This window comes from Zea mays, chromosome 10 (genome assembly GCF_902167145.1).
Source record: "Zea mays cultivar B73 chromosome 10, Zm-B73-REFERENCE-NAM-5.0, whole genome shotgun sequence".
NCBI lineage: Eukaryota > Viridiplantae > Streptophyta > Magnoliopsida > Poales > Poaceae > Zea > Zea mays.
In genome coordinates this window covers 134,548,347-134,571,712 of record NC_050105.1, presented here as the reverse complement: position 1 = coordinate 134,571,712, position 23,366 = coordinate 134,548,347, and the positions used below count along the sequence as shown (strand labels likewise).

General features: G+C 43.9%; 2 protein-coding genes and 1 long non-coding RNA gene across 6 annotated transcripts; 2 read left to right on the top strand and 1 right to left on the bottom strand.

The window, feature by feature from the left end:
• The first annotated feature begins 547 nt into the window (after positions 1-547).
• LOC100194050 (Phosphoenolpyruvate carboxylase family protein) lies at positions 548-3,978 on the top strand. 2 transcript variants are annotated; one of them, XM_035962930.1, is made up of 8 exons: positions 548-1,057; positions 1,308-1,519; positions 1,912-2,181; positions 2,258-2,380; positions 2,674-2,824; positions 2,897-3,108; positions 3,334-3,370; positions 3,501-3,978. In XM_035962930.1, exons 1-8 carry the CDS (start codon positions 733-735, stop codon positions 3,629-3,631), a joined length of 1,461 nt encoding a protein of 486 aa, XP_035818823.1. In that variant the 5' UTR covers positions 548-732; the 3' UTR covers positions 3,632-3,978. The 2 variants fall into 2 exon arrangements, with proteins under 2 accessions (XP_035818823.1, NP_001308844.1); NM_001321915.1 differs by having other exon boundaries at positions 567-1,057; positions 1,900-2,181; positions 3,501-3,960.
• A 1,869-nt stretch (positions 3,979-5,847) lies between these two features.
• Positions 5,848-11,712, bottom strand: LOC100280664 (ATPase). 3 transcript variants are annotated; one of them, XM_008663649.4, is made up of 16 exons: positions 11,440-11,712; positions 11,103-11,366; positions 10,094-10,358; positions 9,917-9,996; positions 9,719-9,819; positions 9,494-9,619; positions 7,957-8,026; positions 7,771-7,857; positions 7,626-7,691; positions 7,425-7,517; positions 7,284-7,340; positions 7,070-7,198; positions 6,908-6,998; positions 6,745-6,833; positions 6,239-6,429; positions 5,848-6,135 (listed from the first exon to the last, which is right to left on the bottom strand). In XM_008663649.4, exons 3-16 carry the CDS (start codon positions 10,326-10,328, stop codon positions 6,021-6,023), a joined length of 1,530 nt encoding a protein of 509 aa, XP_008661871.1. In that variant the 5' UTR covers positions 10,329-10,358; positions 11,103-11,366; positions 11,440-11,712; the 3' UTR covers positions 5,848-6,020. The 3 variants fall into 3 exon arrangements, with proteins under 3 accessions (XP_008661871.1, XP_035818924.1, NP_001147054.2); NM_001153582.2 differs by having other exon boundaries at positions 5,880-6,135; positions 11,103-11,357; positions 11,440-11,612; XM_035963031.1 differs by lacking the exon at positions 11,103-11,366 and having other exon boundaries at positions 11,440-11,697.
• LOC109943150 (uncharacterized) lies at positions 7,867-8,522 on the top strand. Its single transcript, XR_002265838.3, has 2 exons — positions 7,867-8,069; positions 8,253-8,522. It is a non-coding gene; the product is annotated as an uncharacterized lncRNA (long non-coding RNA).
• Positions 11,713-23,366: the final 11,654 nt, after the last annotated feature.

Sequence of the window (23,366 nt, the reverse complement as noted above, 5' to 3'; positions counted from 1 at the left end):
CAAAGCCAGCTGTTAGACTGCAGCTATAATTTATAAAGATAAAATACTGTAGCTGAAATATATAAAGACAAGATACTGTAGAATTAATATAAAGGGGTGTTTGGTTTCTAGGGACTAATGTTTAGTCTCTTCATTTTATTCCTTTTTAGTGTATAAATTGCTAAATATAGAAACTAAAATAAAGTTTTAGTTTCTATATTTGGTAATTTTAGAACTAAAATAGAATAAAATCTAGGGACTAAACATTAGTCCCTAGAAACCAAACACCCACTAAGTCATACGGATTAAAGCTAGTATGCTGTGGACTGTGGTTTTGAACGGAATGAGAAGGCCACGGCCGTCGGGCTACGGGAGCACGGATGTTGGGTGTTGTCTTGACGTCTGGTTTGGTAGGAGATTGCTTGCTCTATCTCTCCGAGCTTGGTTTCGCAGTTCGCAAGTCGCACGCTGCCCTCGGGCCGTCCGGCGTGACCCATGGGCCGCAAGCTGCTGCACCAGACAGATGGGACATGGCCCACTACCGCATCACAACTCTTGACACCAGGTGGACTCTCAGTCACGCCTCACGCCATGCGACTCGTCACGGCCTCGGCGTGCCGCCTGCGTGCCCGGTGCCCGTGCGGCCGTGACGAACGACACTGACGAGCAAAGCAAAGCCAACGGAGCCGAGCGAGACGACGAGACCGCGATTGCTAGCTAGCTAGTTCGGGCAGCGAGCGGGGTGAGACGGCTATGGCGTGCTGCTCCGCCGTCCTGCACCATCCGCTGGGCTTCTCACTCACCCCGTGCTCCGCCTCCCGAGCCCCACCGCGCATCCAGCGCGTGGGCGTGGCAACTCCCTCGGCCGCCTCCGCCCGCCCTCTTTCTCGCGCCAGGATCTCACCGCGCTGCACCTACTCCGGTGGCGCCAGCGCTGCCCCTGGTCCTGGGGAGCTACCCGCGGCGGCGCTCCGACGGGTCCTTGAGATGCCGGGTGCGCACCAGGCGCCCGCCTGCTACGACGCGCTGAGCGCACGCCTCGTCGAGCGCGCCGAGTTCAGGGCCTGCTTCACGAGCGGTACATGGTCGATCTTTTGCCGCAACGGTGGCAGGGGGTTACTTCTCGTTCATACCATCCAAGAGAGATTGCCTAGTCGCCCTCCATTTAGGGAACTTGCAGAGAGCGTCTGCCTGTAACTGTATTTGTGTATGCCTGCGATGCATTGCTGATAGGAATCATAGTCTCTTGCTTCGTGAGCTCCTGCAGCTGCCTAGAAAAGGAGGAGGATGCACGATTCTTCACTGAAAGTCATACTTTTCCTTTGCAGGTTTCTCAATCTCTGCCGCACGGCTTGGATTACCAGATGTTGGTCTCATCTCGTACGGGGAAATGATCGATCAGGGGCGTCTGATGACTGAAGCAGTTTCAATCCCTGTGATCGGTGATGCGGATAATGGTTACGGAAACTGTATGAATGTTAAGAGGACAGTGAAAGGATTTATTAATGCTGGTTTTGCTGGAATTATTCTTGAAGATCAGGTGTGTTATGCTTATAAAGTACTACAACAGATAATGGTTACATAACTATTCCTGAATATCACAATTCACACATTGATTTTGTTATGTTCTCTATTCTCTATATCTATATGTTGAAGTGACCATTTAGAGTTTGCATTTTCTGGACCCCAAAAATGTAAGTGATGCAGTTGTAGTAATCGTTGTAGTCTAGGATCTGGGGCAGGATTCACATCACATTCTTAGGTTTGTACTACACGGAACCAGTGTTTGATTTCTCTATGTATCAAATTGTACATTCAAGCTATGTAACTCGTACTGATTATGCATGGTGTCACAATAGCTTGTTCTGTTCTGTTCCTTGAAGTTTCTTTTATAGTGATATGATATATTACATTCTGAAGGTGTCACCAAAGGCATGTGGACACACACAAGGAAGGAAGGTTGTCTCAAGGGAGGAAGCAATTATGCACATAAAAGCTGCTGTTGATGCCAGGAATGAGAGTGGCTCTGATATTGTTATTGTGGCAAGGACAGATTCTCGTCAAGCTGTGTCTCTTAATGAAGCATTATGGAGAGTACGGGCCTTTGCTGATGCTGGAGCAGATGTTCTATTCATTGATGCCCTCGCCTCAAGGGAAGAAATGAAGGCATTTTGCGCTATCGCGCCTGGAGTTCCAAAAATGGTTAGATATGTTATGTGCATCAATGTTTCTGGTTTTCATATACTTGCAATGCCTTCATCTTACTCTTGACCTGCAGGCCAACATGTTAGAAGGTGGTGGTAAAACTCCTATACTGAGCCCTGTTGAACTGGAAGAAATAGGTTATAAAATCATAGCCTATCCATTATCTCTAATTGGTGTATCGATGCGTGCAATGGAGGTTTGTTTTTCATTTATATATGTGAATAGAATGTTTTTCATTTATATATGCAAACAATATGATTGTTTTTCATTTATACATGTCAGTATTTCATTGCACGACTAACTGCATCTCAGTGGATCATGCACATTGTTTGCCATTAGCATTTGGGCAAAAGGAGGAATCAACATTTGTGTATGCATGCCATACGAAACTTGTGGTATAGAAGCAAGAATGAGCCCTTGTGTAGTTGTTAAATTTGCTGTGCACATATTTGCTCAGTTTCCACGATGATCTCCATCTGCACTCTGCAGGATGCTCTTATTGCTATAAGGGGTGGTCGCATACCTCCTCCAAGCAGCTTGCCAACATTTGAGGAGATCAAGAATACTCTTGGCTTCAACCACTATTACGAAGAAGACAAACGATATGCGGTGACACCAGCCCAACCATTGTACGGGACTGGTACGGAACTTAGGATTTCATTCTCCGTTGAATATGAATGAATTCATTTAACCTGCAACTCCTCAATTGTAGGCTATGATAATTATACAAGTGAACCGAACAGTCCGGGAGATTCCAGGTCCAGGGCTAAAAAAACACAAGAACCTGTTATTGACATATTGCCTCAGCTCTATGATATTGGTTCCAGTGACAGCAGAGGACCTTCAACTGGAATGTGGTCTCGAACTCTTCGACTAAAGATTACAGGAAGAGATGGGATCCAGAAAATCGATGCCAGGATACCTGTAAGTAATCATTTGCTCGACTCCAGTGTTCGGTATCTGGTAGTCAGATACTCTGATTGAAGTTTCTATAAACTCACTTAAATTGACAGCTTGACCTGTGACATATATATATGTGCTCAGTCGCTATATTGTTTCTCACTCCTAGTTTATGCAAATATTCTGTGATTTACCGTCTCGAATATCAATATAATGGTTTCTATCTTTAACTTCCCTTTTCTACCACAGGCTGGGTTCTTAGAAGGGATGACAAGAATTATTCCAGGTTTGTACTTGTATATCCTCAACCAAACCATGATTCTGTAAACGTGACCATTTTCAAAAGACAAAAATGGAATCTGCAGATGCACTTGTTTTATATTTCATGTGACAATCTCCTTTTGGACATTATGCAGGCTTGGCTGGAGCTAATATTATGGAAAGGCTTCGGAATGCTCCTGTTGATACAGACAACCCCCAGAATGGTCAAATACTGCTTGATTTTGAGGACGCCATGGGAGATAGGATCCAGGTGTTTATTGCATGAGCTGACGGTGTCTTTGCTAGAATGCTCGTGCACAGCAAACTCTGGAAGCATGGTCGTTTCAAGTAGCATCAGGGTACATGCATCTTGCTATTGGCGCAACCCTATCTAGTAGTTGAATTAGATAATTTGGACATCGATTATATCTTGGCGAACTAGTATTTACAAATAACAGACTTGTTCCTATTCATCGAGGCTGGGTGTACATCGTTGGGATTCCATTAAAACACAGCTGGGGACTGCGGGATAAGTTTTTCTCCGTAGCGTTGTTTCTGTGTTGAAAAAAAACCCTGAAGTTGAATAGAAATAAAGAAGTAAACTCTTGTTGAGTTATGAAATACTGTTGAATATATATCCAGAAAGCAATCATGATTTAGGACAATGTTAATGGACCTTTAGAGCTTGTTTGATTTGAGATGGATTAAGAGGGATTGGAGGGGATTAAATCTCCTCCTATATAAATTTGTATAGAATGAGATTTAATCCCCTCTAATCCCCTCGATGCACTCCTAACCGAACAAGCCCTTAAAGTAAAAGTCCATTTGTAGGTGTTTATTTGTAGGTGTTTATGTATATAAAGGGGCTAACCGCTAACGTGTTATAGATAATTATCTTAGCCATCATTGTCTCTTTTCCTAAGGTTACAGACGTCTAAGACAGTCATCGAATCATCAAAGTATGAGACCCTCACTACAGATAAGCTTTTTCAGCGAGTTCAAGTTCATAGAAATTAATCACTAGACTTGGAAACCCTAGTGCATCCACCATAGGCCTTGTCTTAGGAGGTGATATCTCTTTAGCTTGGCACTTGTTGTCAGTCGTTTTTGCAGCTTCACAACAATGATATGAATCGGCGGTGTGGCACGAACAAGGACGCCTGCTTCCACTATACAGACCTCGACTATTTCATCGCCAACTATTCCAAGATGAAGGGCAAGTCGGAGGCAGACAAGTGTCATTTCCAATCCCGTCGGCACAAGTACACCTCTGGCAACCACAAGTCTAAGATGAGGTTCGACAAGGTGGCATTCAAGTAAAAGTACCTTCTAACCTTCACTGCCCACAAGGCCAAGCTCAAGGAGCACGCCTTCCTCACCTCACTCAGCGACATCGACAAACCACTCTGGCCATACTTCTTCCTCGAGCGACGACGAGTTCGAGAAACTAGTCAAGGACAAGCTGAATGAGCTATGCTTCCTCACCGATACTATCAATGCTTCCTCACCAATACTATCAAATGCATCTGCATCATGGCACTTGGTGAGGATGTAGTGAACAACAACGAGAAGGATGTCAACAAAGACTCTACCTCTAAGGTATAACTTTTCGTCAATGAACTCGCCGTTGAGGTAGGTGAGATGACTACTGCTGTAGCTAGCCAGGACAAGTTACTTAGACACTGTTTGTTTCAGTTTTTTGGAGCTTCTGGCCACCAAAAGCTGTTGCGGACTGTCAAACGCTTAGCTTTTCAGTCAGCTTCTATAAAATTCGTTTGGGTAAAAACCATTCAAAATCAACATGAACACATAATCGGTTGAGTCGTTGCAATAATAGGAATCCGTCACTTTTTAGATCTTGAGTCCTATAGACACCTTTATCTTCCTCCGCACGTAATCCTAATGATACTCAAATTCTCTACACAGCCAGATTCTTAGAAAAGCTGGTCAGAAAAAAGCTGAACCAAACAGGCCCTTAAGCTTGTAGCAAGCAAGAGGAAAGATTACAAGAATAAATATGAGGCCGCACTTAGGAGCCGTTCAGTTGTCTAGGAATGGTGACCTGAAATCATTTCGAGCCCTATTACTTCTTTAATTTACATAAGTTTTGATCAACAAGAAAAATTCCGGAGCTATTCCAGGAGAGCCTGAGTTAGATAGACCAGTTACTCTCGAGCGACATATAGTTGGCCAGGGACCAAGCCCTAAGAGTAATGAACACAAATCCAATTAGCTTGACAAAGATATCAAGTGCTTAACAGCCTGCTCGGCTGGCAGCTGCAGCTACGGCTGTTCGTACTGCTACAGTATCTGTAGAGACAATACTGTAGAAGCCGCAGCCGGATTAAAGCTGCACAAGCCATAACCGGATTAAAGCCATAGCAAGCCGCAACCGGATTTAAACTGCAGTTATGATAATTGCTGTTTTTGAGTTTTATGTCTCTCTAAAGGTTTGGAAATATGTAACACAATTAAAAAAATCAATATTGACACGTCTCCCTATAGATTGAGCCATTTTATAGATCACCCACCTATTAGCAAAAAATACTCTTTCATAGCTTTATTGCACATTTACATGCACCACGGTTGGAAAAGCATAGCTTCTCAGTTGCCTATGTAAGCCAGGTGGGCGCGAATACAAGAATTTCAAATGAGGCCCAGAAGCCTTCTACTTATTATGCTAGTACAACATCACCACCATTATCTAGAGCTTGCAAGGGCAGCAGCTGCTGTTGCCCTAATCTCATTTCGAAGTCCTCCAAATATTCTCTGCTGTTGATCTCTGTCAACCTGTAAAAGCACAAGCCAAAACAGAAGGCACCAGTAAAATACGAGCCTCAAGGGTTGATTGCGATTTGTGATTCTACGTCAGCATGCACACATTTCCAGTTACCTGCTAATCGTACGATCCTTGGCAAATCCAAGCTCATTGTCCACACATAGGTCAGGGTCGTCACTTTTCTGTGAGCGCGAAGATCTTGGTGAAACCTTCTGTGCTTCAGCAAGAGTCATGATATTCTCAAACAGTTCTACTGGTCCAGCCTCGGCTGTACATAACAGCCTTGCTTTGTTCTCGTACATAACCTAAAAAACCATTCAATATTTCAAGATAACAAAATATAGGTTGTAGTATGCAACATCTATTGGTGGAGAGTTTTAGAATTCAGATTAAGGGGAAATACATTTCTGTTGTTTACATTCAATTATCTAATTTTTAAGTATGAGGGACTACTGCATGTAATCACATCTAATCTATGATAGAACCTCCTTAAGACAACCACACTGAATGTTAAATTTTAAGGTGTCTTAAAGTTCAAACGCACAACAAATGGTTGTCTGCACATATTGAGGCTGTGACAAACTTAAACATAAAAACGCGAGAGAAAACAAGAACCATACATCAATCAGTGTGACGAACCGATAAGCTGCTGTTCTGTTACTAGACCCAAACTTTGGAACACCATCAAGTGCCAGGGTGTGAAATTTTTCTGTAAGGCAAGAATCGGTTATTAGTTAACAGGTTATCTCAAATTCAAAATAATCAGGCAGCAACATTACTTACTGAAGAGTCCAAAGTAATCTGCTGCACCTAAAGGTCTATCACAGAGATCTTCAAAAGGAAAATATGCACAGCCATTTGCTCCCAGAGAAACCTGCAAAATCGTTGCTAAGTGATAAAAAATAATGTGTTCTAGTGGGCTGTTTTTTAGTACTTCTACCATACCTGTAATTTCCTTCCCATAATTACTTCAACAGTTTGTGGGCTGGGTTCCTCATCTCCAATTAAAGACTGGAGCTTCTGTTTCAGAAGCGTACTGTAATGCTTTCCGACAAAATAGAAACCTTGTTCAGCCTGCTCAGACATCAGTTCAAAAATGTCAAAGAAGGGAAGGGGCAAGAAACCAAGGACTACTAGCTCGCAGCAGATGGTAACATACAGAACCCAGTTGACGATAGTCCACCGCAGATCCAATGGGGTGCACGATGCACCTTTCCTGCAACGGTCCACAAAAGTAAAAACCAACATACTAGCTAAAAGGGCCATGCAGAGAAATTCATAAATGTAAAACAACTCGTACTTTCAAGGTGTCAATAAATGGCAAGAAAAGGTCCCGTTGTAAGCCACCTTCATAAAGCTTATCTGGAGCACGGTTAGAAGTTGAAACAAGAATCTGAGCACAAAACATGCATATAAATCCATGTCAAAAGTTTATGCATTGTACAGATAACTTGGGTATTTTAGTCGCATAAGAAAATGGAAGAAAATAGAAGCCACATACAATGCCTTTGCTGAACAATTGTCTGAACAGCCGGTTCAGAATCATAGCATCAGCAACATCAGTTACCTGTGCAGTATAGTTGGGCTTGTTACAAACATATATATATTAGGACACTGGAAGAATATTTAACCTCAGAAAAGTATACCATAAACTCATCAAGACATAATATGATGGCCTCATCTGAAATCTCAGCTGCTACAACATCAAGGGGATCTGAAACACCTTTATGCATCTGCATATAGACAAGTGTCATGACAACAATTATCATATATCTTCCTGAAGCTTGCAACAGGGTACTTCCGAAGGCAATTTGCACACATAAACAAATTACCTGAAGACGACTATGTACGTTCAACATGAAATCATGAAAGTGAATACGTTTTTTTCTCCAATTAGATGGCCTGCCAAGACAATAATATCAGTTATCTGAAGTGAAGAATGCACGTAAGTACCAACATTTTGTAAAGCCGTGAGATTTGTATGGAACTCTGTTATTTCAAGATTATTTGGAACAAAAATATCTTTCTGAATGTATAAAATGACAAGAAAGACATGCCAGCATTTCATTCTTTCCATCTAGTTTTTCCATCAACAAGAGAAATATGAAATGATTTTTGTTGGTCACAGGCACTGCAGGTTCCAACAACAAATTGGAGAACTGCGAAGGCATCAAGCACAAATTTTGATTATTTGCTTATCTTTCATCCAAGCCACTTACCCTGGAAGTCCTAAAGACAGTGCTGGGATGCAATCAGGGAAGATTTATAAACTGCTGATCAACCCCAAAGTCAGAAAGCATCAAAATTTTCCACTAATGATTCAGTCATTACCTTAGTGACTATGATTTATAGTACTATAATCACATTTAATGACTTCAAGCCAATTCTCTATTCTCTACTACTATAATGTGGGAGTTTCTCCCTTCGTACGTCACCCCCCTCCCCACGCGCGAATGACTACAATTGTCATACTGCTAAATTTCTAAAACCCTAAACCCTACTGATGGAATAAGTCTTGAGCATCTAGAGGACAGCCTGCTTTTGACTGTCCTCTGTAGTCCTTTAGCATCTAGAGGACAGCTTGACTGTCCTCTGTAGTCCCTTTAGCATCTAGAGGACAACAGTCGCTTTTTGACTGTCCTCTGTAGTCGCTTTAGCATCTAAAGGACAACAGTCGCTTTTGACTGTCCTCTGTAGTCTCTTTAGCATCTAGAGGACAATCCTGTTGTGTAGTGTGTGTGAGAAGGTGTGGTAGTGCAGCCCCTAGGGCTATAAATATGTGTCCCCAACCCCTCTAAGGGTATGGCATTGTGTAGTGTTTGAGGAAATAAACAGAAAATTGCCCCAACTCATAGTGTCATCCTCTAATGAGAGTTAGAGTCCCTCTACTTACATCTACAATTCTCTACTACTATAATGTGGCATGACTACAATTGTCATACTGCTAAATTCCTAAATCTCCTCATAGATAAAAAAATATCAATGTGCTAAGTTTTCGGAGTAGGAGTCAACTGTCTTCTGATTCATGCCACTGGTTTTCCAAATTTTTGAAAGCAACGGGAGCTCATATTAATACTAATGCATTCATTATCTTTATAATGTGTTCTGATAATTCAAAATTGTGCATGATCTAAAAAGAATGACAAAGAAAGAATATTGACCATTAGAATGCATATAGTTGCCATAACAGTTGTGATACAGAATCACTTATATAGATTGATGCACCAGAAGAGCATTAATATATTTACAACTACTTTGTGATGGTCTAGGGATGATGAGGAAGGTTACAAATTGACAAGTCATAACATTGTTATCACAAAGTGGTGTGATGGAGATCTTATACTGGAAGGCTAGAATTGACAGACTTACAGCTGTTCATAGAACAAGTCCATAAGCATCGTCTTCCCTGTACCAACACCACCATAGAGGTAAAGGCCCTTAACTGGAGCAAAGCTAGAAGGCTGAGTAATGAGGCGGGACCATAGCCATCGACTCCTTCAATATCAAAGACTAAAGTTATTTTTTTTCCAAAGAAAAGACTAAGCTTAAGATAATACAAAATATGTCATCTTAGTGCACGGAAACTGCTCTTACCGTCCTGATTTCTCAGATGACTTATATCTATCCAGCTGGCAGTCTTCTCCATTCTCAATCAACTCCTCATAGAGCCCTTGTAATTGTTGAATTGTATCAACCTGTATGAACCAGTAAAAAGGTGGGAAAACTTTTTACCACAGCATTGATAGGAAAGTATCCAAGACAAGAACTTTTGGTCAAACACCAGAACAACACCTGAAAGCTATCGCCATCTACTAGGTCTCCTGATGCTATTCTCCTCTCATATTCCACCATCGGGCCACCTCTTCCAATATCTACAGCAAAGTTCAAGAAAGCAAAAAGGTCGATTCCAATGACCCCAAAAATAAAAGATAGAAATCACCACAGGTAAAAGAGAAATGCGAAGATAACCTTTGATAGAACCAGCCGCTACATTAGAGAACATGGACCTCATCAACTCCATGCCAGGGCTTGCAAATCTGCTAATTTCACCATTACGACGTAACATGCTCAGTGAACGGGGTGTCGATCCGCACATGATTAAAGCATTCTGCAGCCCGAACAATCTGGTTGCTTGTGAGTTCCCCTCTGCATAGTGCTGGATAAATCGGCGGAGCTGGCGAAGTGACCGAACAACTGATCTCATCTTCCACTATGTATCTTATTTCTCCACTTTCTAGGCAGACATCATAAAGAAGTTATGAGCTTACAAATGCAGCAGACCAAAGAACCATTAAAGAATGATACAAGGTACACATCCTAAGAGTCGCATATTACCGGCCATGTGACGAAACAAGCATCAATCATGTGGCATAAACAAGGGAACGGCAAAAGTAAGCAAACAAGTTAAATAAATGTGGGTGGGAGCATGACATCATAAAAGGTAATCAAGAAAATGACATGGAAAGGGTGCTCGGTGAAAAGAAACGCAGCTACTAGTACATACTCCTACAGTCCTACTACTCTGCAATTAATAATTAGTTCAAAATAAATACCAATAAAAGAGCACTTAAAGTTTCCCGAGAAGAACTAGGAATCCGTAATCCGTATCAAATTGACCAGTATCACCACAGCTCCATCGATCGGCTACAAGTTTCATGGGCAGATTAAATATATATATTTGTAAGCCCGAGATGGGAAAATTCTTGCACGACGAGCTAAAGGTAACGCCAGCTCCAGGATGATGGGAGTACTGTTACGAGTGCGTCTCAAAGATTGAAACTTGCTACAGATCGAGGAAGACGAAACAGTATCAGCACCTACAACTACAACCAGCAGCACGTGACAAGAAGTATACCAAATCGGGAAACCAAAGCTCCAAATTTTGCGGAATCATTACAGAGCAAATCAAGAACGATCCAGACAGCAATCCTGAAGGAACGAATCAAGTTGGAACATGAAGACCAGCCGCCAGATTCACCTGAGCGAGGAACTCTAGCGCACGAACGGCGGTTGGGCTGGCCCCGCCCGAGCACGCCTTCCGAAGAGGGATGCCGGCCTCACCGCGGGCAGGCCGCGACAATCCGCTGCAGCACTGCACAACAAGAGACGCTCCGCCGCTGCAACGCGGCCACCGGACGCGCGATTAGCAGCTGCCTCCGACGGTGGCGCCGCGGCGAACAGCCAAGCGTGAGGAGACAGAGAGCGCGGGGACAGCGACGGGGCCTCCAGGCAACTATATGTACTAGATCAACTGAATCAGGATTGTACGTAACAAATAACTGACACCGAAAGGAATACGGGATATACGCGCGCACCACAAATCAGGAGAGGAATCGGAATTCTCGGGCCAACCAGGAAACCGAAACCGCGCCGGCCGCCGCTGCTTCTGACCGCTCCGTCGCGGCCAGGGGCCACGGGGGTTCTCTTCTCGCGGGACGTCACGAAACAGACCAGCCTCAAAAAAAAATTGCGGCAGGAGGCTCCGAACGTCGGGCCGGGTGCCAAGAGATGGGACTATTATATGGGAAGTTCAAGTTGGGAACAGGTGGATTGGGATGGACGAGTGGAGTATGAGCTGGAACGGAAGGTGGGTGGTGCTGCTCCGCTTGGATAGGAGATTAATTAAACAGTTCCGTGCACGGCTTCGGACAAGGCAATTCTTTTATTGCGCAGTTTTTAAAAACACCACTTCGTAAATTAATAAAATTATTCAGAACATATTATTGTTATTTTAAAAATTGAAATCTTGCCCATTGGAAAATTTTAAATTATTTTAAAATCACCACTGACATTCTTATATTTTTACATTATAGATCTGTATTAGAAATCTTATCCTATTTCTTATTTTTCTCTATATATCGTGCATCTATACCGGTGATACCTAAGGCAGTTCAATTGGCACAATTTAAAAAAAGAGCACTCTACTAACCAAAGCAACCCCAACCAAAGTAGCCTCCAATTGGTTACCCCATCCAAGTCGACTCCAACAAGTGCTCCTGTATGCTTGGCACCCTGACCAGGTTGGACTTGATCATAGCGATCCTGGCTTGGTCACCTCGACCGGGTCGGTCCTTCGACCAAAACTCCATCAACCAAGTCGACCCTGGTCTCGGACACCTAGAGTGATCCTAGCCTTCGATTGGGTCAGCTTCGACCTCGATCACCTTAAGCAGTCCCTGCCTAGTCACCCTAACCAGGTCAGGCCTAACCACATTCGCTCTAGATTAGGTCAGCATGGTTACAGTCTTGATAAGACTCTACAACACCGCAAACCAGAGGTACCATGATCATCTGCAAAAACACTAGTGATGGCAATTTTACCCGCGGGTTCGGGTATACACGGATATCTGACCCGCCGTATTCGGGTTCGGGTACGAAATTTAACCCGCGGGTCTCACCCATATCCGACCCGTGATAAAATCGGGTCGGGTACGGGTTTTATCTTGCACCCGCGAGTCTTGGCGGATATCCGAAATTATTTGAGTTTTCACTTTTCAATTTCAGCCCACCAGAAACCGCGGATCGGCCCAATGTCCATCTCTATTCACCAATCACCAGAAACCCTAGTCTCACACGCAGTCACACTCTCTCACGCCTCTCTGTCTATCAGCCGCCACCGCCAGAAACCGAGCGCGGAGCGCCGGTCGTCGGTCAGCCGCCACCATAACTCACTAAACCGAGTGATTCCACCTTTTGGCTCGTGGGACAGCCTAGATCTGCTCCGGTCGTCCATCGCACGGCTGTGCCGGTGTCGAGACGCAGACGCGGGCCGCTCTGGTTGCCCTGGTCCCTGCCGGCTGCCGTGGTGCCGCCCAGCGTCCCTGGCTCCCTACCCAGTGCGACAGTGCCCCTGCGTCAACGACTCAGCGTCTCCAAGGTAGCGTCTCCGAGGTAGCACTCCGAGGTATATTTTACGGTTCAAGTTCATGTGTACACTAAAATATCCTTGCTGTTTTTGTTCTTTGCTGCCCAACAGTTGAAAGGGAAATGTGCCTTTGGGCCATTTCTAAGTATTTTGGTGATTGAGTGCCAACACAAGTGCTTAAATGTAAATCTATGCCCATGAATGGACAAAGTGCAAATCAAGAGCAAAGGTATGTTTCTAAGTCTTAGTACATTGGTTTTGTGTACTAATATACTTGTCTAAGTATGAGAAACAGAAAGAAGAAGAAAAGAGAAGAGTTGGCTGTGTACAGCCAAAAGGCTGTTTCGGTCTGGGGCACCGGACTGTCCGGTGGTGCACCGGACAGTGTCCGGTGCGCCAGGCTGGCTCGAGCGAAGTGGCCGCTCTCGGGAATTCGCCGACGACGTACGGCTAAAATTCACCGGACTGTCCGGTGAGCCAACGGTCGGCCGGGCCAACGGTCGGCCGCGGAATCTGCGCGCGACACGTGGCCAAGCCAACGGCTAGAAGGGGGCACCGGACTGTCCGGTGTGCACCAGACATGTCCGGTGCGCCAACGGCTCCCAGATCAGCAACGGTCGGCTGCGCCATTTTAGGAAGGAAATCGGGCACCGGACAGTGTCCGGTGTGCACCGGACTGTCCGGTGCACCCGACGACAGAAGGCAAGATTGGCTTTCTAGATTTGCTCTCAACGGCTCCTAGCTGCCTTGGAGCTATAAAAGGGACCCCTAGGCGCATGGAGGAGTACACCAAGCAACCTTAGAGCATCCTTGATCATCCACACTCAGTCTTTGCGCATTCGTTTGTCATTCTCAGTGATTCGAGCTCCGTTCTAGTGAGAACTTTGAGATAGTCTTTTGAGCTCGATTCTTGGCCGTGTGTGTGCGCATTTTGCTGTGGATTTGTGTGTGTTGCTCCCCTCCCTTACTCCGTGCTTCTTTGTGAACTTTAAGTGTAAGGGCGAGAGACTCCAATTTGTGGAGATTCCTCGCAAGTGGGATAAAGATAAGCAAAGCAAAACACCGTGATATTCAAGTGGGTCTGTGGACCGCTTGAGAGGGGTTGATTGCAACCCTCGTCCGTTGGGACGCCACAACGTGGAGTAGGCAAGCGTTGGTCTTGGCCGAACCACGGGATAACCACCGTGTCATCTCTGTGATTGATCTTTGTTGGTTATTGTATTTTGTTGAGGATTCCTATCTAGCCACTTGGCAATTATTGTGCTAACGATTAACCAAGTTTTGTGGCTTAAGTTTTCAAGTTTCACAGGATCACCTATTCACCCCCCCCTCTAGGTGTTCTCAATTGGTATCAGAGCCGTTCTCTTCAAGAAAGGGACTAACCGCCCGAAGAGATGGATCCTAAAGGCAAGGGGATGGTGATCAACGACAAGGAAAAGGAGTCCTTCGTCAACGAGCCCAATGATGACAAGCTCACCGACTCAGGCTCGGGCCACAAAAGAAAAGACGGGAGAAAGAAGAAGGCAAGGCACATCAAGGAAATTGTCTACTACGACAGCGACGAATCTTCCTCCTCCCAAAAGGACGACGACGACTACGATAAACGAAAGACGGTTAACTCAAACTTTTCTTTCGATTATTCGCGCATCCCGCATAGTTCAAATGCTCAATTGCTTCCCATTCCACTTGGCAAGCCCCCTCACTTTGATGGAGAGGATTACGGATTTGGAGCCACAAAATGCGTACTCACCTGTTTTCTCTCCATCCAAGCATTTGGGAGATTGTGGAAAGTGGAATGAAATTTGATAGCTCGGATAGCCCTATGTTTATTAATGAACAGATTCATAGAAATGCACAAGCTACTACTGTATTGCTAGCCTCTTTGTGCAGGGACGAGTATCACAAGGTGAGCGGCTTGGACAATGCCAAGCAGATCTGGGACACCCTCAAGATCTCTCATGAGGGAAACGACGTCACCTTGCTCACCAAAATGGAGTTGGTGGAAGGCGAACTTGGACGGTTCGTGATGATAAGGGGGGAGGAGCCGACGCAAACATACAACCGGCTCAAGACCCTTATCAACAAAATAAGGAGCTACGGGAGCACGCGATGGACGGACCACGACGTCGTCCGCCTAATGCTAAGGTCATTTACCGTTCTTGATCCTCATTTGGTGAACAATATACGTGAAAATCCTAGGTACACCAAGATGTCGCCCGAAGAAGTTCTTGGGAAATTCGTTAGTGGGCGAATGATGATTAAAGAGGCAAGGTACGTGGACGACGCCTTGAATGGTCCGATCAACGAGCCGCGACCCCTTGCTCTCAAAGCAACACGAAGCAAGGAGGCGCTACCTAGCAAGGTGGCACAGTTTGAGGCGGCCGGACTTAATGATGAAGAGATGGCTCTCATCATCAAAAGATTCAAGACGGTGCTTAAAGGTCGCAAGGGACAGCCAAGCAAGACCAAAGCCAAGGGGAAGCGCTCATGCTTCAAATGCGGTAAGCTTGGTCATTTTATTGCTAACTGTCCCGACAATGATAGTGATCAGGATCAAGGGAACAAGAGGGAGAAAAAGAAGAACTATAAGAAGGCAAAGGGCGAGGCTCATCTGGGCAAGGAGTGGGATTCGGACTGCTCTTCATCCGACTTCGACAATGAAGGACTCGCCGCCACCGCCTTCAACAAGTCATCCCTCTTCCCCAACGAGCGTCACACTTGCCTCATGGCAAGGGAGAAGAAAGTAAGCACTCATAATACTAGTACTTATGCTTCTTCAAGTGAGGATGAGTCTAGTGACGATGATGAGATAGATTACTCATGCTTATTCAAGGGATTAGATAGAACCAAGGTAGACAAAATTAATGAATTGATTGATGCCTTGAATGATAGGAATATACTTTTAGAAAAGCAAGAGGATTTGTTGTATGAAGAACATGATAAATTTGTAGAAGCTCAGAAATCTCTTGCTCTAGAAATTAAGAGGAATGAAATGCTCTCTAGTGAATTATCTTCTTGTCATGAAACCATTGCTACTTTAAAGAGTGTTAATGATGACTTAAATGCTAAACTAGAAGTAGCTAGTAAATCTAATTCTTGTGTAGAACATGTTGAGATTTGCACTAGGTGTAAAGATTTCGATGTTGATGCTTGTAGTGATCATTTAGTTTCAATTTCCAAATTAACTGAGGAATTGGCTAGTCTTAATGCCCAACTTAAGACTAGCAAGAATGAATTTGATAAACTAAAATTTGCAAGGGATGCCTACACGATCGGTAGACACCCCTCAATTAAGGATGGACTTGGCTTCAAGAGGGAAGCCAAGAACTTAACAAGCCATAAGGCTCCCATTCCCGCTAAGGAGAAAGGGAAGGCCCCTATGGCTACTAGTGCTAAAAAGAACCATGCCTTTTTGTATCATGATAGGAGACAAACTAGAAATGCTTATAGGAGTTATAATGCTTACGATGATTTTTCTCATGCTATGTTTGCTTCTAGTTCTTCATATGTGCATGATAGAAATGTTGGTAGAAGGAATGTTGTTCATAATATGCCTAGAAGAGATGTTGTTAATATTCCTAGGAAAGTTAATGAGCCTTCTACAATATATCATGCTTTGAATGCTTCCTTTGCAATTTGTAGAAAGGATAGAAAGGTAATTGCTAGAAAGTTAGGGGCAAAATGCAAGGGTGATAAAACTTGCATTTGGGTCCCTAAGGAAATTGTGACTAACCTTGTAGGACCCAACAAGAGTTGGGTACCTAAGTCCCAAGCCTAAATTTGCCTTGCAGGTTTATGCATCCGGGGGTTCAAGCTGGATTATTGATAGCGGATGCACAAACCATATGACGGGGGAGAAGAAGATGTTCACCTCCTACGTCAAGAATAAGGATTCCCAAGATTCAATTATATTCGGTGATGGGAATCAAGGCAAGGTAAAAGGGTTAGGTAAAATTGCAATTTCTAATGAGCACTCCATATCTAATGTGTTTTTAGTAGAGTCTCTTGGATATAATTTGCTATCTGTTAGTCAATTATGCAACATGGGGTATAACTGTCTATTTACAAATGTAGATGTGTCTGTCTTTAGAAGAAGTGATGGTTCACCAGCTTTTAAGGGTGTATTAGACGACAAACTTTATTTAGTTGATTTTGCAAAAAAAAGAGGCCGGTCTAGATGCATGCTTAATAGCTAAGACTAGCATGGGCTGGCTGTGGCATCGCCGCTTAGCACATGTGGGGATGAAGAACCTTCACAAGCTTCTAAAGGGAGAACACGTGATAGGTTTGACTAACGTGCAATTCGAAAAAGATAGACCTTGTGCAGCTTGTCAAGCAGGTAAACAAGTGGGAGGAGCGCATCACAGCAAGAATGTGATGACCACTTCAAGACCCCTGGAGCTGCTGCATATGGACCTCTTCGGACCTGTCGCCTATCTGAGCATAGGAGGGAGTAAGTATGGTCTAGTTATTGTTGATGACTTTTCCCGCTTCACTTGGGTGTTCTTTTTGCAGGATAAGTCTGAAACCCAAGGGACCCTCAAGCGCTTCCTCAGGAGAGCTCAAAATGAGTTTGAGCTCAAGGTGAAGAAGATAAGGAGCGACAACGGGTCCGAGTTCAAGAACCTTCAAGTGGAGGAGTTCCTTGAGGAGGAAGGGATCAAGCACGAGTTCTCCGCTCCCTACACACCACAGCAAAATGGTGTGGTAGAGAGGAAGAACAGGACGCTAATCGATATGGCGAGGACGATGCTTGGAGAATTCAAGACCCCCGAGTGTTTCTGGTCGGAAGCCGTGAACACAGCTTGCCACGCCATCAACAGGGTCTACCTTCATCGCCTCCTCAAGAAGACTTCGTATGAGCTACTAACCGGTAACAAACCCAATGTATCTTACTTTCGTGTATTTGGGAGCAAGTGCTACATTCTAGTAAAGAAGGGTAGAAATTCTAAGTTTGCTCCCAAAGCTGTAGAAGGGTTTTTGTTAGGCTATGACTCAAATACAAAGGCATATAGAGTCTTCAACAAATCATCGGGTTTGGTTGAAGTCTCTAGCGACGTTGTATTTGATGAGACTAATGGCTCTCCAAGAGAGCAAGTTGTTGATCTTGATGATGTAGATGAAGAAGACGTTCCAACGGCCGCTATGCGCACCATGGCGACTGGTGATGTGCGACCACAGGAACAATTGGAGCAAGATCAACCTTCTTCCTCAACAATGATGCATCCCCCAACTCAAAACGATGAACAGGTTCATCAAGAGGAGTGTGATCAAGGGGGAGCACAAGATGATCATGTGATGGAGGAAGAAGCACAACCGGCACCTCCAACCCAAGTTCGAGCGATGATTCAAAGGGATCATCCCGTCGACCAAATTCTGGGTGATATTAGCAAGGGAGTAACTACTCGATCTCGATTAGTTAATTTTTGTGAGCATTACTCCTTTGTCTCTTCTATTGAGCCTTTCAGGGTAGAAGAGGCCTTGCTAGATCCAGACTGGGTGTTAGCCATGCAGGAGGAACTCAACAACTTCAAGCGAAATGAAGTTTGGACACTGGTGCCTCGTCCCAAGCAAAACGTTGTGGGAACCAAGTGGGTGTTCCGCAACAAACAGGACGAGCACGGGGTGGTGACGAGGAACAAGGCTCGACTTGTGGCAAAAGGTTATGCCCAAGTCGCAGGTTTGGACTTTGAGGAGACGTTTGCTCCTGTGGCTAGGATAGAATCAATTCGTATCTTGCTAGCATATGCCGCTCACCATTCTTTCAGGTTGTTCCAAATGGATGTGAAGAGCGCTTTCCTCAACGGGCCAATCAAGGAGGAGGTGTACGTGGAGCAACCCCCTGGCTTCGAGGATGAACGGTACCCCGACCACGTGTGTAAGCTCTCTAAGGCGCTCTATGGACTTAAGCAAGCCCCAAGAGCATGGTATGAATGCCTTAGAGACTTTTTAATTGCAAATGCCTTCAAGGTCGGGAAAGCCGATCCAACTCTTTTTACTAAGACATGTGATGGTGATTTGTTTGTGTGCCAAATTTATGTCGATGACATAATATTTGGTTCTACTAACCAAAAGTCTTGTGAAGAGTTTAGCAGGGTGATGACGCAGAAATTTGAGATGTCAATGATGGGCGAGTTGAACTACTTCCTTGGGTTCCAAGTGAAGCAACTCAAAGATGGCACCTTCATCTCCCAAACGAAGTACACGCAAGATCTGCTAAAGCGGTTTGGGATGAAGGACGCCAAGCCCGCAAAGACTCCGATGGGGACCGACGGACACACCGACCTCAACAAAGGAGGTAAGTCCGTTGATCAAAAAGCATACCGGTCAATGATAGGGTCTTTACTTTATTTATGTGCTAGTTGAAAGGGAATTAGGCTTACACCTAGTTCCTAAATAATTTTGGTGGTTGAATTGCCCAACACAAATAATTGGACTAACTAGTTTGCCCAAGTGTGTAGATTATACAGGTGTAAAAGGTTTACCCTCAGCTAATAAAAAGACCAAGTTTTGGATTCAATAAAGGAGCAAAGGGGCAACCGAAGGCACCCCTGGTCTGGCGCACCGGACTATCCGGTGTGCCACCGGACAGTGAACAGTGCCTGTCCGGTGCACCAGGAAACGCAGACTCAAACTCGCCACCTTCGGGAAAGTCCAGGGCCGGCGCGCTATAATTCACCGGACTGTCCGGTGTACACCGGACAGTGTCCGGTGCTCCAACGGAACGCGGCCTCAGGAACTCGGCAGCCTCGGGATTTCACGAAGACTGCTCCGCTAAAATTCACCGGACTGTCCGGTGTACACCGGACTGTCCGGTGTGCCAGCGGAGCAACGGTCATCTGCGCGCAACGGTCGACTCTGCAAAGTGTACAGTTGAATTCAGAGTGTCAGAGCAGAAGTCAGAGGGGCACCGGACTGTCCGGTGCTGCACCGGACTGTCCGGTGCCACATGAGGACAAAGCCTCCAACGGTCGACTAGCTCCAATCTCAACGGATAGGATGACGTGGCTGGCACACCGGACATGTCCGGTGTGCACCGGACTGTCCGGTGCGCCCATCGCCAGCAGCTTCTCCAACGGCTACAATATTGGATGGTGGCTATAAATACCACCCCAACCGGCCACTTCAAGGAGCGGGAGTCCAAGCAACATTCCAAGTCATCTAGTTGACATACTCAATCCCTCCCAACCACCTATATTCATTGATCCATCCTATACACAAGATTTAGTCCACTACAACCAACACAAGTGTCACAAAAGAGAGAGCAAGCAATTGAGAGCTACTCAACTGAGTTTAGCCCTAGCGCCTTGTGAGATTCATTGAGAGATAGTGTGTGCTACATCTTTGTGTTCATTTGCGCGTGGAGTTTTTGACTCCCATTCGAACTTCCTCCAAAGTGTTGGAGGCTTGTAAAAGCTAGCAAGAGACACCAAAGATTGTGGTGGTCCTTGTGGGATCGAGAGTGATCCTTGAGAAGAAGAAGAGCTCGCCGATCCTTGTGTGATCGGGAGAGAGGGAAAGGGTTGAAAAAGACCCGTCCTTAAGTGGACTCCTCAACGGGGACTAGGCCTTCGAGGGCCGAACCTCGGTAAAACAAATCACCCGTGTTCATTGTGCTTTTGCTTGTGATTTGTTTGCCTTCCCTTACTCTAAGTTCTCTTGCACTATTCTTTGCTCATATCATTTGGTGTTGCTTCAAGTTAAAATCTCATTTAAGTGAAGCAACACTCCGCAAGAAAAGAACTTGAGTTAGTGCTCTTTTTCATCTAAGCTTTCTTGCTTTATTTTCATAGACTTATTAGTTGTATTGATTTATCACTTCCACATTATTTGAAAGCTATACTCTTTACTAGCAAGAACTTAGTTTTTATACTCCGATAATTGTTCATCTTGTTCTAACCACTAATCAAAGGATCTAGTTGGGGGATAAAGTTTTAATTTTCAGGTTTCGCCTATCCACCCCCCTCTAGGCGACTTTCAATTGGTATCAGAGCTAGGCACTTCATCTTGAGTCTAACAACTCGAAGTGATGGCTCGTAGAAGATCCCAAAAGAACAAGAAGACCCAGGAGAACAAGGAGGTAACTCTTGAGATATTACTTTCCGATTGTTCTAATTATGTTTCTTGGTCTACTAGAGTGATAAATGCCTTTAGAGCGGTAGACCCACAATTAGAACAAATTTTAGACAAGAGTATTATTCCTCCTAACTATGCTAGGGAAAATGCCTCCGAAGAAGATTTAAGATGTATACGCTTAAACTATCTAGCTTATGACATCTTAAGTAAATCCCTTAGCAAAGAAGATTATCATGCCTTCATAATAAAATATGACAAACCCATTTGTGATGTGCATGATATTTGGATTAGAATTAAAAGCAAATTTAATAAGTCCAAACATGATAGTTCATTTTGTGCTTCTACTTCCCTTGGTATTTGTGATACTAACCCTTGCAAGGAAGAAGAAGAAAATGAACGATGGAGACCAAACGATGAATCCACCTCTCCAAAAGGTTTGTCTTCCCATTTCGATTCCCACATATGTTGTGTGGCTAATGAAAATGATAGCGGAAGCACAAATGAGGATGAGGAGGAAGAAAGAAGCTTTGTGCATCTCTACGCTCGCCTAAGCCAAGAAGATAAGGCGGTCATGCTCAAACTTCTAGAGAGAGGGAGAGAGCAAAGCGAAGCTCGTCAAAGGCTAGAAAGTATTCTCTCCATGAAGATGCAATACTTTGACGAGTTGACTAAAGAGCATGAGGAGCTAAAGTGCTCTCATGTTGATTTGGTCCAAAGGTATGAAACTATTTCAATTGAGCAAGATAACGCGTTACATTGTATAGCTCAATTAATAAATAAGAATACCTTGCTTAAGGACCAAGTAGAAAAGCTAAAAATTGAAAATCTAGCTTTTCAAGAAAAATATGATATGCTCATATGCTCTCATGAAAATCTTAGAGATGATCATATCATATTAAACATTGCTCATGAGGTTGTGATAGAAAACTTAAAATTCCAACAACCTCACTCTTGCACATGTGTTCATATTGATACTATATTACCATGTGCTAATGATTGTTGTCCGTCGACAAGCAAATCTTCTTTTGAGCTAGAATTTGCAGGAACAAATGATGATACATATCAAAAGCTCAAAGAAGAAAATGAGAGGCTAAAGATGAGCTTGACACAACTAAAAGGGAAATGCATTGCCCAACCTTCTCAAGATAACCGTAATCACATGGTGAAGAAGCTTGAGACGGGAAAAACCGCGGCATGCACTACATCCCTTGAAGAAAATGTCAAGGATTTGAGGATTGCCATGAGGAGGAAACAAACGATGAAATTCAACACCTCCTCCAAAAGCCTCAACCACGCCTCCACAAAAGGTAACATCCAAGGTAATGATCAAGCCACACTTCACATTAAGAGGTGTAGTGAATGCTTTGAAGTGGGACACTTGATTAGGTCATGTCCCTATATTAATGGCTTGATTATTAACAAGGATGATAGACTTTGTTTTAAATGCTCCAAGAAGGGACACTTACTTAGATCTTGTCCCCATTTAAAACAAAGAGGCATAGGGTTAGAAAAGAAAATTTTTACTAACCATGTAGCAAGCAACAAACAAGGAAAGAAGAAATCTTCAAAACTTGGAAAACGCCTATGCTACACATGCCGAAAGAAGGGACATCAATGCAAAGATTGTCCCATTGGTAAAAATCCCACTCCTAACTTGTCATTTGATTCATATATAACTAGGCAACCCAAGGTTGCAACTTGTGCTAGAAAGGTAACGAGTTTACCAAGCGCTAGCACAAAGGACACTTGGGTTCCTAGATCTTTGTTTACTAACCTTAACGGACCCATCAAACGATGGGTACCAAAATGTGCTTGACAAGCCTTGTAGGAGAAGGAGATGGTATGAACCTTTGGGTGCTTGAGGGAGTTAATTCAATTCTTATCAACTCAAGCTATCAATCTTCAAATGATCTACATATTCAAGATTGACCCAAGGTCACTTCAATATTTGTATTCAAAACTCATATCATCTCGGGAAGATATTAATGTTGTAGGAAATAAAGAATCATCATCAAAGCCTACAACATGGAGGAAAGTCAAAGGATGGTAACATTTATATTCTTAAGTGCAATCATCTTAATTTGTCATGTGCCTTGTGTAGTCACATAGAAATAGAAAGCACTTAAGCATATGTTAAAATTATGTTACCATTCTTTGAAGAAATTCCTCTCATATGGTAGATTGTGTACTTATCAATTCTATATTATGACAATCTACATGTTTTAAATTGTTGCAAGTTCACATGGCATGTCTTTACATTAATTATTCTATTATTGCCATATTCTAGATATAGAGAGATAT

Bases quoted from the DNA above. Each gene is read 5' to 3' on its own strand.
- LOC100194050 (NM_001321915.1), top strand. From the start codon at position 733: ATGGCGTGCTGCTCCGCCGTCCTGCACCATCCGCTGGGCTTCTCACTC. The intron at 1,058-1,307 runs GTACATGGTCGA...TTTCCTTTGCAG, and splicing joins CAGGGCCTGCTTCACGAGCG to GTTTCTCAATCTCTGCCGCA. The intron at 1,520-1,899 runs GTGTGTTATGCT...TACATTCTGAAG, and splicing joins GAATTATTCTTGAAGATCAG to GTGTCACCAAAGGCATGTGG.
- LOC100280664 (XM_008663649.4), bottom strand. From the start codon at position 10,328: ATGAGATCAGTTGTTCGGTCACTTCGCCAGCTCCGCCGATTTATCCAG. The intron at 7,858-7,956 runs GTAATTTGTTTA...GTCTATATGCAG, and splicing joins ACGTACATAGTCGTCTTCAG to ATGCATAAAGGTGTTTCAGA. The intron at 6,999-7,069 runs GTATGGTAGAAG...ACGATTTTGCAG, and splicing joins TTATGGGAAGGAAATTACAG to GTTTCTCTGGGAGCAAATGG.